Genomic DNA, 17,170 nt, shown 5'->3' with positions numbered 1-17,170 from the left:
CGATAAAAACATCAATGCTGCTTTGCACAAAAAAGTATTTAAAAAAATCGAAATATACATTTTCAACAAAAGAGCCATATGAAATCAGCCTGCAAATATTAGCTCTGCATCTACAAAAGCTGTTCAGGTACACAAGGACCATCGAGTAGGGACCGCCGCGCAGCACTCCAGAGCCCGATTCCAAGGTCCACTCCCGGCGGTCTTCGTGGACAAAACTCCACTCTCTGTGCGGCCGCCGGCGAATGGTCCCGTCTGAACGACGTTGACACCCTGCAGATAAGAACTGTGACCTTTAGAACACGCCGGAAATCCTTACGACGCGATAACACGGTCCGAGTAGAAAGCAAAACTCACCGGCAGATACCTGTCGATGTTCTGGGGCGGTTTGGCGAACTTTCGCCGTCAGTACTGCAGTCCGACGAATCGAAGTCATCTTCCGAGTTTGTGCTGCTACGATCATCCGCAAATTTGAGCTCAGATGCGTCGGAATCCAATGAAACTCGCCGTTTCCGTGGAGCAGACACGCGCGACATAGATGCCATCTCGGAAACGAGTGCTCGTCACCCCGACTATGAAGGTGCTTTAAAAATTCCCGCGCGGTGGAAAAGAGAAACACAACTCCGAAACAGATAAAATAGCCTCTCTTTAACCCGCTCGATGCCGCTAGCTGTTCATAACGCTTGGAGAGGCACCAAAATTCAAACTTGTACCATCGACAACATACTGTCGATGGGACTAGACGCGGTCACGAAAGTGTTAAAGAGCAGGGTGTGGTATGCTGGGCGAGTTGGTTTGACATTCTGAACACTGAAGCACTGGCAGATGATGGACAAAGGGAGGACGAGTCACACAGTGCGCTGAACTGGCAACTTTTGGAAATTGGTAACAATTGGTAACAACTATTGATATATTGGTAATAAGTTCAGCATATTTTTCGGTGAAGTTTGATTTTCCGGACTGCCTGATTTTTCCGACATGGTCTCGTAGACCTTTGAGGTGACCAACATTTCTTATGCCATGGATGGCACAGGTAATGATCATCTCTGGGAGTGCACTGATGAGGTGACATCGTCGCACAGCAGCGAGAGTGGGAGGAATAGTGAATCAACATGTTTCACCAGCTGTTGCATTAACACTGGGTTGTTTCTGCAGGTATTCTGTGGTGCAAGAAGGCCTGACTCGTTTAAACCCCGCAACCAGAAAAACTGGGGGGGTCTTGCATGAATAAATGCAGTACTTGCAGTTGTTGCCTCTGTGGGGTAAAATATGAAGGGCCGGCTTAGTGAATGAACTGTCTGTGCACGGTGTACGTTGCTGAAGGCGCATGGAGGTTGGCCAAGTGTCTTGATGCATTTTGGAATGAATAGCTCAAGAAAAGTGGCCTAATTCCTGCTTTGTGTTGGCTGTCTTTAAGAGGCTGTGTGTGCAAAGAGACGGTGGAAAAGGATGAGCACTGGCAACCCCTGTCCTGCGCAGCCAGGTAGCGGCTGAAAAATGCCTCAGCTCTGAAGCTTAGTTGTGGTGTCCCATGTAGAAAACACGAGCAGAGCAGGGTAGTGATGGGGGTGCGGGATAGAAGATATTGGTGTAGCAGTTGCCCTCTCTGCCTCTAGGTTCTGCTGACCAATCCGGTGCAGCCAGCCTGGAGCAGCAATCGGCAGATGCTGGTGCCTGCGACGTGGCAGCCTGCGCCCCGTGGTGCGCCAGCGGCTGTCCTGTCTGAGGACGCCTGGAGCCGGTCGCTAGTGCTGGAGCGGGCTGCCCTGCTCCCTGAGCGAGCGGTCATTCCCTTGGCAGGGGCTCCGGCCTGGGGCCACGTGGTGGCGGCTGCTGCCCGCCACCAGCCGGCGGCCACGACGGGGCAGCTCGTGGCAGCACAACACCATGCTGTACCCGTGTCGGCCGCTTCGCTGTCGTCTTCCAAGCGTCACACCAAGGCCAGGTGGGAGCCCATTGTGCTTGTGGTGGCCCATTGCCTAAAGGCACCTCCACCGGCGGCGCTAGTTTGTCGTCAGCAGACGATTTTCCGTGACTGTATGGCAACAGGGACCTGCGCGCCGCTGCTTATAGAAGTCTGCCTTTGGGCTGAAAAGTTTTTTTCGAGGAGGAAACTTGGCTTAAAGTATCAAGCTTTTTTTTGTTCGTGAAGTGAAAGAAATTTCGGCAGAAGACTGGCGTGAAGTGTCGGCCCGATGCATCGCGCAGATATGCTTCTCTGCGCCCTTGAAATCAAGCAACTTGAGGAAATATTCATTTGTTTGCTTCGGCAAGTTTTCACGGTTCCTCTTTCTCACACAACTGTCGCTGACCAGGCACCCGGTCAAAGCAACCTGCAGGTGCAGGGCAGGTGTTGCAGGAAAATCGAAACATGACGCTGTTGTGGCAGCTTTTTGGAGCGCGGCGACACACTGTCGAAAACTAGTGACCCTTAAGCATAGGGAATACGAGCTGCAAGAAATCGTACCCAAAATTTTTAAAGATGGCCAAATCAGACGAACTAGACATATTAAAAGCCCTTACGAAATCCTGTTCTCGCGAACAGTGAAGAGCTTTTACATTTTATGTGTGTGAGCTTATCTCATAGCATCCTACATTACGTGTTAAGATAAATGGCAAATAGCAATGGTTCGAAGATATATCGTATTTACTCGAATATAATGAGAGTTTTTTCCCGGATTTCTTCCCCTTAAAGTCTACCCTCGCATTATAATCGAATACCATGCTTCGATTGGCCTAAAGCAGTGCCGTGGTGCAGTCATTTCAAAGCAATCAGCTTGGTTTCGGTTTCCGCAGGTTTGCGATCTTATGCTGGCAACAAGGGTACCACGGAAGCCAAATTCTCATCCATCCTCAGTCTCAATGCCAAATCCTCGGGTTCAACGCATCGTCGCGTCGTGCTCTTGTGGCGTCGCTCGCGGTGTATTGATTCAGTGCACACGATGGCAACACGTCCTGCTCAGTGCGATGCTCATTTTAAGAGAAAAGCGATCCTGTTAGCTCAAGAGGTTGTGAATTCTGCGGCAGCTGGAAGACTTAACCTCAACGAGTCAACCATCTGCGGATCGCGGCTGCAGCGGGAGGGGCTTTTTAAATGCGAGCCCGACTGCAAAGGATTTCGTGAGCCTCGCCATGGCCATCACGTCCAGCTGGAGAAAAAGGTGGCGGACTTTGTTATCGAGCAGTGCAACTATCTCATGGGGGTCGGTGTCGAGCTGATCCGTTGGAAAGTTAGAGACATTGCTCGGGAGATGGGAAGTTCAGAGCATCTCGTAGGTGGGCCCAAATGTTCATGAAGAGGAATGGATTCTCTCTGCGGCAAACAAATTCGATGCGGCAGAAGTTACCGGGAGACTTCGATAGCGAAAAGGGGGACTCCGTTTCTGAGAACTGCCTCCGAAAGTGAAGAAGAATAGTAAACATGTTGGCCATGATGTCTATTAAAGATACTTTGTTTTGTGTCCGTAAGCCTCGCGTTACATTCGTTGTTTTATTTTTTTCCGCTGGGCAGCATGTAAAGTCACCTCTCGCGTTACAATCGCGGTCGCGTTACATTCGAGTAAACACGGTACTTAAGGGCATTATGTTGCATGGTCGTTCTTATTGGGAACTGCAAACCCAGTGAAGGTGGGAGTATGTGCTCAACCATTTTGGAGGCATTAAGTACGGCCTGAATGACCTGTTGCGAGCCGAAGAATATGAAGAGTGCGAAGGCCTTCCTACTAGTAAAAACAATCAAGAAGGCACAATAGAACGGTTTGAATGGGACAAGCGATCGTGGCTCGATTGCCCTAGCTATGAGACACTTCCGAATGGCTTAACTTTGACACGGAAGAAACAGGGTTTTCCCGGAAGGTTTGTTTACTTGGTGCAAGGTTGTGTAATGTATCTCCTGAATATGTCTCGGTCTGTCAGATGCAGGAGCAAAAATTATCAAAAACGTGTCATAGTAGCTCCAGAGAACCTGGCAGAGCTCTCTATAAGCACCCAGAAGAAAGTTCATTGGAAAGAAGAAAAGATTCAGCATATAGCTACAACTAAGGTGGGCAGTCGTAAACTAATAATTAATCAGAGATAACTGTGGTATGACGTGACGCAATGGCTGGTAGCATGTCGCACGACAACTACTAACATTCTGCATCCCTCTTGTGCTGAAAACTGAAGGTGTAAGGTACATTCACGAAAGTATGCGCTGCTTAGAAAAAAAAAGGCAAAAAGAAAAAGTATATGTTTTTCAGCAGCCTCACAGCAAGGGACGCATATTGTGCTCGGTAGAAGCGGTTGAATACAATTCATTGCCGAGCCAGTAGGCTTCCATTTTTTTTTTTTTGAGGCTCACTTTCCTGTCGACCCTAAAATTTAGAAGACAGAGAAAGATCTGTTATCTTCACGAGATGTTTCACAACGCCAGCTACGCGATATGGAAGTAATGGAAGTAAAAGTTCGCCTTGCATTCTTAAATGAAAACAACGTTTCTGTGTCACTTTTTGGTCGGGAGGTGCACATAAAACTGGGTCCCAGGTGAATTGCAGTAACTGCTGTTGCAGCCAACAGCACAACAATTTTTTGGTTTGGTTTAGCTTTATGTGGTTTAACGTCCCAAAGCATCTTAGGCTATGAGGGACGCCATAGTGGAGAGCTTCGTAAATTTTGACCAACCTGGGGTCCTTTAACATGCACTCACATCGCACAGTACACGAGCCTCTATAATTTTGCCTCCAGCGAAATTCGGCCGCCGCGGCCGGGATCAAACTCTCGTCTTTCAGATGAGCAGCCGAGGGCCATAATCACCGAGCCACCACGGTGGCTTAACATATTCTTGTACTCTTTACAAAGTTCATTGTTGCCTGAAATAACATCACCGGCGTGGCGCAAAATTCTGCTTCGCTCACTGCCACTCCGGTGAGTTCGCGTGCCTGGATGCACGCGCCGCCGCTAGTGGCATGCGTGTCGCTCCGGAGTTAGATGCGCACGGTGGCTTTTGGCAGCAGGGGTGCTAATGGTGGCCATGTATATTCCACCCACGGGTTCTTCACTGTTTGTAGGGAGCTCAGAGTGGCTCGATGCAGTTTGTACTTTCCAGCTTCCTTTACTTGCAGGGCAAATAAAATGGTCGTTTTGGTCAATATTCTATTTTCTCGATCGCCTTGGGTTCGCCAAATGGTTTTTGAGACTGAAAATCACTTTGGTCAAAATCGAGAAGAAAAAAAGTTTGCTGAATGAAACTTTTTCCTGTGGATGGACAACTACCGTATTTACTCGTGTAATTTGTGCCCACGCATAATTTGCGCACCCCAAACTTTTGCCCGGATTTTGAAAAAAGTTTCTGCTCAGCCTGGCATTGCGACAGAACTGCGTTGCTAATGACTTCATCTTCAAAAACAGTGAGGCACTTAGCGCTTGCTCGCTGAGGTTTCGCTGCCACGATGTCTTCATCTGTGGCGGCTACATCACACACAACGCCGTCGGGGTTGGTGACAGCGACGACCTTGCCAGGCCCTGCCAGTCCTTGAAACGCTGGATATAACCGTTCAGTGGGTTAAAGCCATCGTGCCCCAAAATGTTTGCAAGGCACCTGTCCTTGACTTGCACTTCAGGCCATGTAGCAATATCAAGCCAGTCACAAGAACGCTCTGAGCCCAGACCTTGCGAAACCATTCAAACAAAGCGGCGACATCTTTGTACTTTGACGCACAAATCCGCTTTTTTGCAAGCTTTGCGGTGTCTTCCTGCATCTGTTGTCGCAACTTGTCGGTGTTCTTCCAAGTGGCGGACACAGTAGCGGCGGCAACACCGTGCTGTTTTGCCACTGTAGCCTTTTTCAAACCGCTCTCGACGTCCCTCACATTGCTGTGCTTGGTTTCGAGAGCTTGCAGTTTCCTGGCTTTCGGAGGAGCAGACGCCATCGGAACTGAAGAAAGCCGAGGCTGGCAGACTTGCTCACGCTGTCAGCTGACTTGCCTACATTGTCAATTTTTCGCTACACATACACGACGACACAATTCTCGCTCATGGGCCCACGCGTGACAAGATGCTGCTGCACGCACGCGTGGTACGAGCAGCGCTTGCAGCATCATTCATGCCATGTGCCAACACCCTCTAAATACTTTCTTCAGGCCTCTCCAGGCCCTCCTTTCCACACGCGCTACGTCACGCCAAGTGTCCGGTCAGGCTGCTCACCAAGCGCGGCTCCGCTCCGCTCGGTTGTCTCCCTCGATGTGCTCGCGCTTGCCCGGGCAAGCACAGACACGAACGCAGTCTTGCAGTGAGCGTCTAGCTGCTGCTTGAGTCTTTCAGCCTGGCGTTGGGTGCATTTCCGTTCGCTCCTCGCACGGCTGTGTCTGTTTCGTGTGGCCGTTTCTTGTGTGGCGTGCGTACCTGTGCTAGCGCACGAATGGGAAACTGATTGCCTGCCGTGTAGCGAGTGCAACTTCGTGAAACATGGGCCGGTGCTGTGTTCCCGGGTGCCGCGGGAACTACCAGAATGGTCCCAAAGTACGTGTTTATTGCTTCCCAAGAGACGAAGTACGAAGAAAAGCCTGGTTGCGAGCCATTCCACGGAAGGATTTCACACCTACAGAGCATTCGAGGGTAAGACTCTGAAATATTGCTTAATAGGCGCTGGTAATTATCTTAGTTGTGAGCTGTCGCTCCCGGAAAGGCATGCTGTCTTTGTAGGCAATGATATCACTTCTTACACTTATGTATGAATTGTCCAGGAAGCATTTAGTTCTGTGGATGTGCATAAGGCTTGTGTAAAAGCTGTGTAAATATGTAAAAGCTGTTCACTATTCAGACTCTTTTTACTTAGTGTTTTAGGCAATGGAGAGTCATGGCGAATGGCCTTGCTTCATTTTCTCGTGCAGGTGTGTGAACTGCACTTCCACGCAGGCGACTTCATTACGACGTTGTCACACCAAGATGAACTGACAGGGAAAATAATAGAGGTGAAGCGTGACAGGCTACAGTTGAAGATTGATGCTGCGCCTTCTGTTTTTCCAAACTGCCCAAAATACTTGTCCTCAACGCCTGGACGGAGTGAATCGCCAGAGACGAAAAAAGCAAGAAGGGAAAACGCTGCTTTGCAGGAGGCTATGAGGAAGTCACTTCAGTCTAATGAGCTTGAACAGAAAAGAAACAAAGTTTCATCTTACGAGGAGTTCAAATCTAAGTTGCCTGGAATCTGCAACACGAAATTCTGGACCGTTTCTGTCGATGAGCAGTGCGTTAGGTTCCTTCTCATCGAGAATGATCCTTCACCTAATGTGAAATGCGCCTTGGTAGTTCTCCCTGATCTGTCACTTTCTGTTTTCTTGAATGGAGTGAAGCTTCTGTCGCTTCCTTCAGGCAGGATTCTGCCAGCTCAAGTATGCGACACCTCCAGCCTGTCCTTGCTGCTAGAAGAACTCGAGATAGGCTTGCATAATATACCTGAGGTGACGAAAGAGTCGAAACATACTAAAGTATTGCAGTTTGTCGGTTCACTGCTTGCAGACCTCATTGAGGACAGTGATACGACGAAAGAACAGTCTTCTTTGCTGAAATTTCTGGTTGAGCAGATAGAGCTTCTCCTCGCGAAACAGCATGTGTATAGCGCAGAGCTGCTGGTATTCGCCAGTATTTTGAATTCAATTTCTCCTCACGCATATCACTTCACAAGAGCTGCATCAAGAATCATTCTGCCCCATCCTTCCACACTGCGCCGTGTTTGCTCAAATTACAAAGCTGACCCTCTTGTGGAGCAAAATCAACCGCACTGTCTCTCCTACATCCGAGAACGAGTCAAATCAATGAAAGACCACGAGAAGACAGTGACCCTGATGATCGATGAGATCCACATAAAACCATACTTCGACTACAAAGGGGGCACAATAGTAGGATCGTCGGTTCATTCAACGGAACCAGCAACAACAGCCCATGTGTTCATGGTACAATCACTCCTTTCTGCAAACAAGGACGTCATTCACATATTACCTGTGAGCAAACTGAGCGCAGAAATTTTGCACGAGCATGCTAAGAACATAATCATTAATGTTGAGAAAATGGGGCTCAAAATTATCGCTGCGTTAACGGACAACAATGCTCTGAACCGCAAGATGATGTCGTTATTTGCTACAAGTCCTCAGGTGAGCATTGTCTATCCCCATCCAGCCGATAACGCTCGCCCTCTTTTCTACGTGGTCGATCCTGTGCATCTCTTGAAGTGCATTAGGAACAATTGGATTAACCAGAAAAACCCTGGAACATGCCTCTATTTCCCTGAAATGGACTTGAGTGGAGCAATGCCCGAAGGGCCTCCTCGTATGAAAGCTGCTTCTTTCGCAGCTGTGCGGCAGCTTTATTCTTCAGAGAAGACGTCGCTTGTGAAGGCTGCTTACAGACTGAACGCAAAAGCCGTGAATCCAACCTCAATGGAGCGGCAAAATGTAAAGCTCGCTCTCGACGTCATTAATCAGTTTGTTTCAAATGCCCTCAGGACACATGGTTCCGCGTTCAAGATTCCTCAAGCTGAGTCGACTGCTCTTTTCATTGACGTTATCCTCACATGGTGGCAAATAGTCAATGTTAAGACCCCTTGCAAAGGCCAGAGGCTAAGGGACAGCATGCAAGACCCTGTAAGGTCTGTTGATGACACACAGTTAGCTTTCCTGAGCGGCGTTGTGGACTGGTTGGACGCTTGGGCAAGAATAAACATCACCAGTGGCTCGCTGACGAAAGAGACTCACAGTGCTTTGCGACTGACATGCTATTCTCTGGTAGAACTCTCGCGCTACTGCTTAGAAGAACTTCACTTCAAGTACGTACTGCTGGGCAAATTTCAGACGGATGCGCTAGAAGACCGGTTCGGCCGTTACCGCCAGCTGGCAGGATCACAGTACCACATTTCCGTGCGTCAGCTCTACGAATGTGAGAAGAAGCTTCGTCTTCAAAAACTTTTGACATTTCCACGCGAGGAAACAGAGTTTGAAGACGTAAGTGAGGATCTTGTCCCATGCAACTTTTCTGTGGCTGTCAGCGACGACGATATTACACACGCCCACTCTGACATGGATGCTATTGTCTACATTGCAGGATACGCTGCTCATGCTGCTTTAAAGAAGCTTTCATGTTCTGCTTGCTTCAGCACATTGGTGATTGAAAATCGAGAGATCGAAGCGGAAAATACTGCCATGATAGCTAACCTGTCGAGAGGAGGGCTGAAGTTTCCCCAGCCATGCACAGTTCACATGGTACTGATGACTAAACTAGTTGCAGAGAAGTTGTCTTTTGGAGCAACCGCGGAAGATTTTCTCTCCTGTAGAAATCAACGTGGTGTCGTGATTTCACAGACGATTTCCCTCCTGGACGAACACGACATTGAGACATGTGAAAATGGCCACACTGCACAAACTCTCCTGCGCTTGGTAGTACGCGTTGCAACCAACGTTGTTCTAAACAACTTTTGCAAACTAAGAAATGATGCCATACAAGACAATGCGCAGCAGAAGGCCGCAGCCCGGAAAGCAGCAACGCTTAAGAAGAAGTAAGTTTTATTCCCAAGCAATAAAAATGCTTTGCGCACACTTCATTGCTGGTGTCTCGTCGTTTTTTATTGTAAGGGTCAGATTAGCTGTACAAATACTCAACAGCGCAACATTATTGTGAGTGTCATTATTGCTGTGTGTGAAAGCTTTAAGCAAAACACAATACAGAATAAAACTAACACAATGCGCAGTAGACGGTGTTTTTTTTTTCAATGTTCACGAACTTCTACTTTAACAACTAGATATACGCATGTGCGGTCTGTGCGGATGGATTTTACCGCACGGCAGACATCATGTACGTGATAGAACCTAATAATTAGATGATTAATTGAAATTAACTAATCAATTTTTTATTATAATGACCAATAATGCGAAATTGGCGGCCGTATGCTAAATTGTTTATTATAAAAAACTGTATTAGCAGCTCGAACTTTCTTGACAATAAGGTGTTCTGCAATAAAAAAAATATATAAAGCAGATAAAATGATAGCCTAAGGCGCGCACAAACTAGCGAATTTCTTTTCTGCAGCAACGACAAAAATGAAAATGAAGGAATCACTTATAAGGCAGCTACGTACGGCAGTACCCGAATAGTGCAGACGGGCGCGGCGCGCTGAAATCGCGGAGCGCGGGGCCTGCACGGTCCCTTGGCGTGACGTCACGCGGCCGGTGGAGAGGCCTTAGCATTGAGAGGGTGTTGCATGTGCTCGCCACCGTGGCCGCTGCTCCAACATGCTCATCTGGCCATGCCATCACGTGCTTTCAAGTGTTGTCCAATCAGTGTGCCCAGTGTAGGCGCATTGGACAGTGAGAGAAAAAACACCTGCTTTGCGGCTTATATTTTTTTTTCTATCCTCTCTTGCCTTCCGCCTTGCCTTCTGACATCGCTCCCTCGCCCTGCCTGTTGCCCCCTCCTTGCGCAATCTGGAAAGCATGCTCCTCGCGCCCGCCGGTACGCAGGCCGCCAGACTTTCCAGAACGCGCACTATACGCGGCTTTCGGTTACGCACTGGCACGTATTAAGCGGTACGCCAATCCATTGAACTTTGTGAGAAGTGAAGCAGTTGTCACAAAAACCACTTATAATGGGGTCCCGGATTATAAGCGGTGGCGTTATAAATGGTCAGCTGTATGGTATATAGGTGGATACTACAGTGTGAAAGAAATGCAGTGCAAGGAGCAGTTCTTAAGTTTAGCTAATGATATAGGTCTAGCAGCCCATTCAATGTGGTGCTCACAGCAAGGTGACTGAAGAACCATGCCTGAGGAAAACAAGCCTGTTTAGGTGTATGGCTTATGACAAAGCGAGCATTGTCAGCTCCTTCACTGAAACTGCACGAGAATGACAAACTTTGCTTGCAAAATAGCTGGATGGGATGCAAAGCCTTCTGCTATTGACTGAACTGGAGCGACATGATGATTGACAGCAGTTCACCAGCTGTCAGCCCACTGCGCGAAGCCATGCCGTGAATTATCATCCCATGCAGTTAGTGCTTCAGTCTTCGAGGGTGCAGTTGTGGCTTGTGCATTTGTATCATCCACAGTGGGGCGGGGAGTGTTGGGAACATGTGGAATGGTGCACATTGCACACCTTGGTGACGGAATTTTACAAATTCATGTGAACTGTAATTTAGATGTCTGCTTGCAACGTTGCGTGCATATACCATCAGTCTTGCTTTGCAAAGTGACTTATTAGTGAGGCAGCCGCAGTGTTGAGGTGAGTGAAGGTGGCGCCTGTCTCTGGTGTGCAGCCGCAGCAGCAGTCTGTACCACCGGGAGGAGGACGTGGCTCTGCACCACCACCAGCACCAGCAGCAAGCCCAGCAGCCGCAGCCGACAACGCTGCAGTCGCTGCAGCACTCGTCGTCCTCTCTGGCATCATACCGGCATCAGACACAGCGCAGCCATGCCTCTGTGGACCAGCAGCAGCATCGGGGTGGCCTCCAGCCCCAGCTGGCAGCTGCGCACCAGCAGCTGTCGCCTGTCAAAAAGCGTGTCAAGGAGAGCAGCCCACCCAAGTGGGGGGAGGGTACCGCACTGCTGCCCGCTGCAACAGCAGCACACGGGTAGGTGGTGGTGGTGGTGGCACACAGTGCTTGTGCAGTGACACCACTACCTCCAGTCTCGGATATTTTTTCTGTTGAAAGGTTCTCTTCGGGTCCTAAAGGGAAGAGCAACCTGGGTCTCCCAAGCCCCACCTGCCGTCACATCGCTTAACCGCTGCGCCAGGAGGGGAATGAGCCCTCCCAGCAATCTATGAATGTAATGCAGAGGATGACATAAGCTCCGCCTTAGGGGTATGCGTGTTAATGTGTCCATGTATGCAAATTTTGGCCATGTTTGTCTGTCGGGCCTTCAAAGAAATGGCCTCGAACCGAAAGCAAAGTGAAAACTAAAGTGCTAGTGTACCTGACTTGCATTTGAGCTGACCACACTAAATGGCTGCCATTTTACTGCTGTCTGGGCAGTGTCGGTGCAGTGTCACTCTGCTGTGGCACCGAAAGGACATGCACCAAGTAGTACAGTACTTCCTTAAACGGACCCTTGTGTAAAGAACTTTCATGTACAGTAAACCATTGTTAATATGCAGTTGGCAGGGATGCAGAAGAAGTACGCACTATCCGGTAGTACACCCACTACAGTGCAATCCACTTATAACGATATTGAGAAAACCAAAAAATCCGATTGCTATAACTGATTATTGTTATATCTGGACCAGCAAAAAAAAAAAAAGGCCAAAAGAGCACACCCATGTATTCCCCCATGCATGTACCCACTGCCACCAGTGCTCCTGTCAAGCGCGCACAGCGTCGGGGCGTTCCGCTAAGTTCGCCGAGCCAGCCACACCCACCCCCTCAGGAGCTCCCATCAAGAGATAAACACGCCATGATGATGTCAGTGCACACAGCATCTTGGCGCACTGCCAAGGACAGCGCTGCTTACAGCGTGAACGGGGGACCTCGCAAGAAAAGCGAATGCTTAAAAAAAAAAGTAAATTCTTAACCATCTCAGGCGGAAACTAAGTTTGCTTGAGACAGCTTTGCTATAGTATTCTAGAGCACTGTAGCGTTGGAACGGCAAAGGGCAAGTAAGCTCCTCCCCCCAGCGATTGTGACCACAATAGCGCTTGGTTCCCTAGGCCATAGGCAACGCTCCCTCAAGGATTTCATCACGCTGGTCCGTTCTCAATGGCTTTTACCTCATTCACTTCAAAGTATTTTATTTTTTATCAAATTTTCTGAAAAATTTTGGTAGTAAACACCATCCGGGTGGACAGAATCTATCATTGTATCCTTTATTTTGCCGGTAATTGTATCGTTATATACGGTTTACCGTATTTACACGATTGTAAGTCCACTCGAATGTAAGTCGACCCCCGAAATCGCATGTCCGCAAAAAAAAAAAAAAAGTTGACGTGAATGTAAGTCGACCCCCCCAATCACATGTCCGAAAAAAAAACACCGGTGGAGCGCTTCAAAAACGAAAATTTATTGCATAGATGGGCTATTCATCCTCACTTGAGTCATCTTCAGTGGTACTGCTGTCGTCGTCGTCGCCGCTGCGATCCCACAGCACATCTTCCTCCATGGAAAACCCGCACTTCCTAAATGACCGCACCACGACATCGCGTGGTACGGCCGCCTAAGCGGAAATCACCCACCCGCACACAGCTGTCTGGGAGGCTCTCTTCACGTGCCCCGTTGGCGTAAGTTCCTGCCCTTCCGCCACCAGCCACTCGTACTCACACCGGAGCAAGTCCTTGAATGGCTTGTTAATGCCAATGTCTAGCGGCTGCAGCTGCCCCGTCAGACCGCCGGGAATAACCAGCATATCTGTATCTTCTCTTCGGAGCTCTGCCTTCACTTTCGCGGTAAGGTGGCCGCGAAATGAGTCCAGCACGAGGAGGTTCGGATTGCGATTTTTGAGGGATGCCCCTGTCCTCAAAAGCCACACCCGACGGTACCAATCAATAACTACCGTAAAAACCGGAATATAGGTCAAATTTTTTTTCAAAAAACCATGGTGAAAAGTCGACCCCCGTCTTATATACCGGTCATTGGCGGAAAAAATACGGAAGTCTTGCAACAATGGGTGGCTGAAGTCAGCAGCCTCCATCACCATCGCCATCAGCAGCAGTGCCGCCATTTTGCGTTTCAGTAGATGCAAAGCGGAAGCTAACGGCAATTTACCGTCGCCTTCAAGAAAAACACGATTAAGTACGAGGAAGCTCACGGGAACCTGGCGGCACAGCGCGAATTTGGAGTATCCGAAAAGAGCATTCAATACTGGCGGAGGCAGAAGCTGCGTATTACAACTTGCAGCAACCAGAAGAAAACATTTCGTGGGCAGACCGTAGTGTATCGAGAATAGGAAGGAAACGTTGCGCTGCGAGCAAGATCGCTGCCTGTGACTGCCGAATGCATCCGCGTGAAAGCGGCAGAGATCGCGCGTGCCTCTAGACTCACGAGGGCGCAATTCAAAGGCTCACCATCCTGGTTGCGGCGATTCATGAAGAGGAGGGCTTTGCTCTACGGCGCCGTACTTGCCTGTGCCAGAAACGAACACGCGGGCCGATTGGTGCGCGATATTGTTAAAAAATTTGCCGGGTGTACATACAAGCAGCATTTAAATGAAATTAAATACTGTCACCATTGTGCAACCTCTCGAGTCGCATTTGTTTCAAAGTAAGGATGTCTTTCGGTACTTTTCCCATTGAAAAATGTCTTTTTCATTTTTAGAATTGGTTAGTTAGGGGGTCGACCTATATTCCGGTCCGACCTATAGTCCGGTTTTTACGGTAAGTCGTCCGTCATAAAGCCTTTTTCGTTCACTCGCACAATCACACCTTTCGGGAACATTTCCTTTGGCATAGTTTTTCTTTTGAAGACGCTGTACGGTCGGAGCTTTGTGCCATCTGCCAAGCATGATAGCATAACAGTTAACCGAAGTTTCTCGTTTCCTGTCGTGAGAAGCTTAACCTCGCGAGCTCCCCTCACGCTCACTGTTGAGTTGCTCGTCATGTTGAATTAGACGGGAGTCTGGTCCGTATTGCCGATTTGGCCGAGCAGGTATCGCCGCGAGTCGCGGAGCTTGAGGTAGTGCCTATGGAAGGCGAGAACTTTCTCCTCGTAAGCAGCAGGCAGCTTCTGGCATACACTAGTACGCCGACGAAGAGAGAAGCCAGCCCTCTTCATAAATTTCGAAGCCCAAGCCCTGCTGACTTTGAAGTCTGTTCGGAGTATTCCAGCTTCCGCAGCAAAGATCCGGGCTTGTTGCTTGATGATTTCGCATGTCACTGGAAGGGACCGATCACGTATTTCGGTGACATATGCTGCAAGCTTGACCTCCAGCTCCAGAAAGCGTCCCGACTTCGGCCTGCGGAAACCTCTTCGCTTGGAGTCGCAATCGAAAATTTTGTCTCGCTGCTTCCGCCACTCCCGCATGCACCAACTGTTCAGAAACATCGAACTTGCGGCCCGCCGCGCAGTTGTTGGTTTCTTCGGCGTAAATGATGGCCTCCCTCTTGAACGCTGCAGTGAATGAGCGCCGAATGCTTTTCGAACCTGGAGAGCTCATGGCGAAGCACGTGGCCGGCAGTCGAGTCATAAGCACCAACTCCAAGCACCACCAAACAAAGAGTGATCGGTGTCGGGGCGTCGGCTCTTCCAGCAAACATCGGCATTCCCCAGAAGCACCGCTGTTGCGTATTGCGCAGCCAACTGAAATAGCGGCTCTTCCATCAGCTAGCGACACTCCCGGGTGCTGGTGCAGACTCTGCGATTGGAACAGCAGGGCAGCGGCCCTTCCTGCGAGTGAAATGAAATGAAATTGGTTTTGGGGGAAAGGAAGTGGCGCAGTATTTGTCTCAAATATCAAACCCAGTTGTAAGGGAAGAGATAAAGGAGGGAGTGAAAGAAGAAAGGAAGAACGAGGTGCCGTAGTGAAGGGCTCCTGAATAATTTCGACCACCTGTGGATCTTTAACCTGCTGTACTGACATCGCACAGCACACGGGGGCCTTTGTGTTTCACTTCCATCGAAACGCTGCCGCCGCGGTCGGGTTCTAACCCGGGTATCCTGTTCAGTAGCACTGAACCATCGCGGTGGGTAACGGTGTGCGCAGTAAAAAGTAAAAAATGAAAAATCCTGGCCAAAAAGCCCGCGGAATACCTGAATGCTACGCTTGGAGCCGTAGAGCAAACAAAAACTTATATTATCGCAGTAGCGTCCCTGATAGATTGTTTTTCTTGCTTTTATTGGCAGTTCAAGGTTTCGTTTCGATTGTAAGTCGACCCCCCCCCACTTCGGAATTTTAAATTTCAAAAAAAGGGTCGACTTACAATCGTGTAAATACGGTATTTTTACATTGGGGCAATGGGAGAATTGATAAATCTGTGGGCGCAGAGTCGGCCGCATTTATTTCGCTGTACGACGGGAACTAATGCAGTGAGGTAAATGTGGCCACCTCCACGCCCACATTTCTGGTGACCACGGACAGCTAACGAGCCCTCGCAAGCGGCGTAGGTGCAGCTCATTCCTGACTTACTGCCCATCTCCGCTCCCACCTTCCGCCACTTACACCACGCCATGGCACTGGATCTGAATGGTGGAACTCCATGGTCATTCTTACACCGTTCTACGAACCCCATCCAGCCGTCCAGACGGAAGCGACCTTCTACCTTGACGGCGTCGCATCGCCGCCAGCGCAGGCTCTCCTCATCCGTGAGGCCTTACCGCCGGAGTTTTCCCTCGCCTGGCCCTTCCACCGGCTGCGGCACTCAACTCCTTACTCGAACGCTGGAGAGCTCTGGAGGTTGGCAAGCAGCTCGGATGCCTCGTTCCTCTGCTGGCTAGGCCTCCAGAGCTCTCCGGCGTTCGATGTTCGCGCTTGACACAGCCCAGCATTCCAAGCTCATGCTCGCTGGCACGAGAGGCACCGTGCCGCGATGTTGATCGCTACAAATCTTGAAGAATTTGATGATTATAAGCGATATATCGTTATGTCTGGCATCGTTATAAGTGGATTACAGTTTACTACAAATTTGCCATCACCCCCCAAAAGTGAAGAAAAATTCAGGCACAGTAAATTTTCCACAAGTGCACCTACGTGCACTTATTCGTGTCCTGCAGACCAGAAGTCAGTAATTTTCTGTTGCCACCGTGGCGGCCGTGCAACGACAACAGCAGTTGCGAGGTCATTGGGACTGGGAGGAAGCTTTTCACTGAGCCCCATCTTCTTGGCGAATCCCTTCATAACAGCTAATGTTTAAACAGCTTCTGTCTCAGTGGGACCTGAATGTTCTTTTTTCCATTTGTTGAAACTGTCCTCGTTCTCAATACCCTCGTCACCTTAGGGAGGTGCAGTAGCAGCAACAATATCGCTGTCCGATCAGTCCAAACCGCCTGATTTTGAGAAATGTAACTGTTGAATGAGGTAAAAAGACATTTATTGACAATTTCACTTTATAAAAATGTCGATGGGCATTTGTTGGCACAAGAGCTGAACAGATCCTCTTCCAGTGCTCGCTGAATTCAGTCCGCGTTCGCGCTGTTGTTAGCGTGGAAGGAAATTCGTAACGCATCCGGTCCATCGACGGCAATGACGAAAGTAACGCAAAATCTCTTCCATGCCATTTTCGGATGTTTCGC

At 49.2% G+C, this 17,170-nt stretch overlaps 1 protein-coding gene across 6 annotated transcripts in view; it reads left to right on the top strand.

Moving 5' to 3' along the window:
- LOC144127815 (uncharacterized) overlaps window positions 1-17,170 on the top strand; it is a 135,620-nt gene that overhangs the window by 55,109 nt on the left and 63,341 nt on the right. For all 6 annotated transcript variants that reach the window (XM_077660752.1, XM_077660754.1, XM_077660753.1 and 3 more), the window contains 2 exons: window positions 1,614-1,942; window positions 11,273-11,587. In XM_077660752.1, coding sequence (XP_077516878.1) covers window positions 1,614-1,942; window positions 11,273-11,587 — 644 coding nt within the window. The remainder of the gene's footprint in view (window positions 1-1,613; window positions 1,943-11,272; window positions 11,588-17,170) is intronic.

This window comes from Amblyomma americanum, chromosome 4 (assembly GCF_052857255.1).
Source record: "Amblyomma americanum isolate KBUSLIRL-KWMA chromosome 4, ASM5285725v1, whole genome shotgun sequence".
NCBI classification, from domain to species: domain Eukaryota; kingdom Metazoa; phylum Arthropoda; class Arachnida; order Ixodida; family Ixodidae; genus Amblyomma; species Amblyomma americanum.
This window is presented reverse-complemented; position numbering and strand designations above follow the sequence as displayed.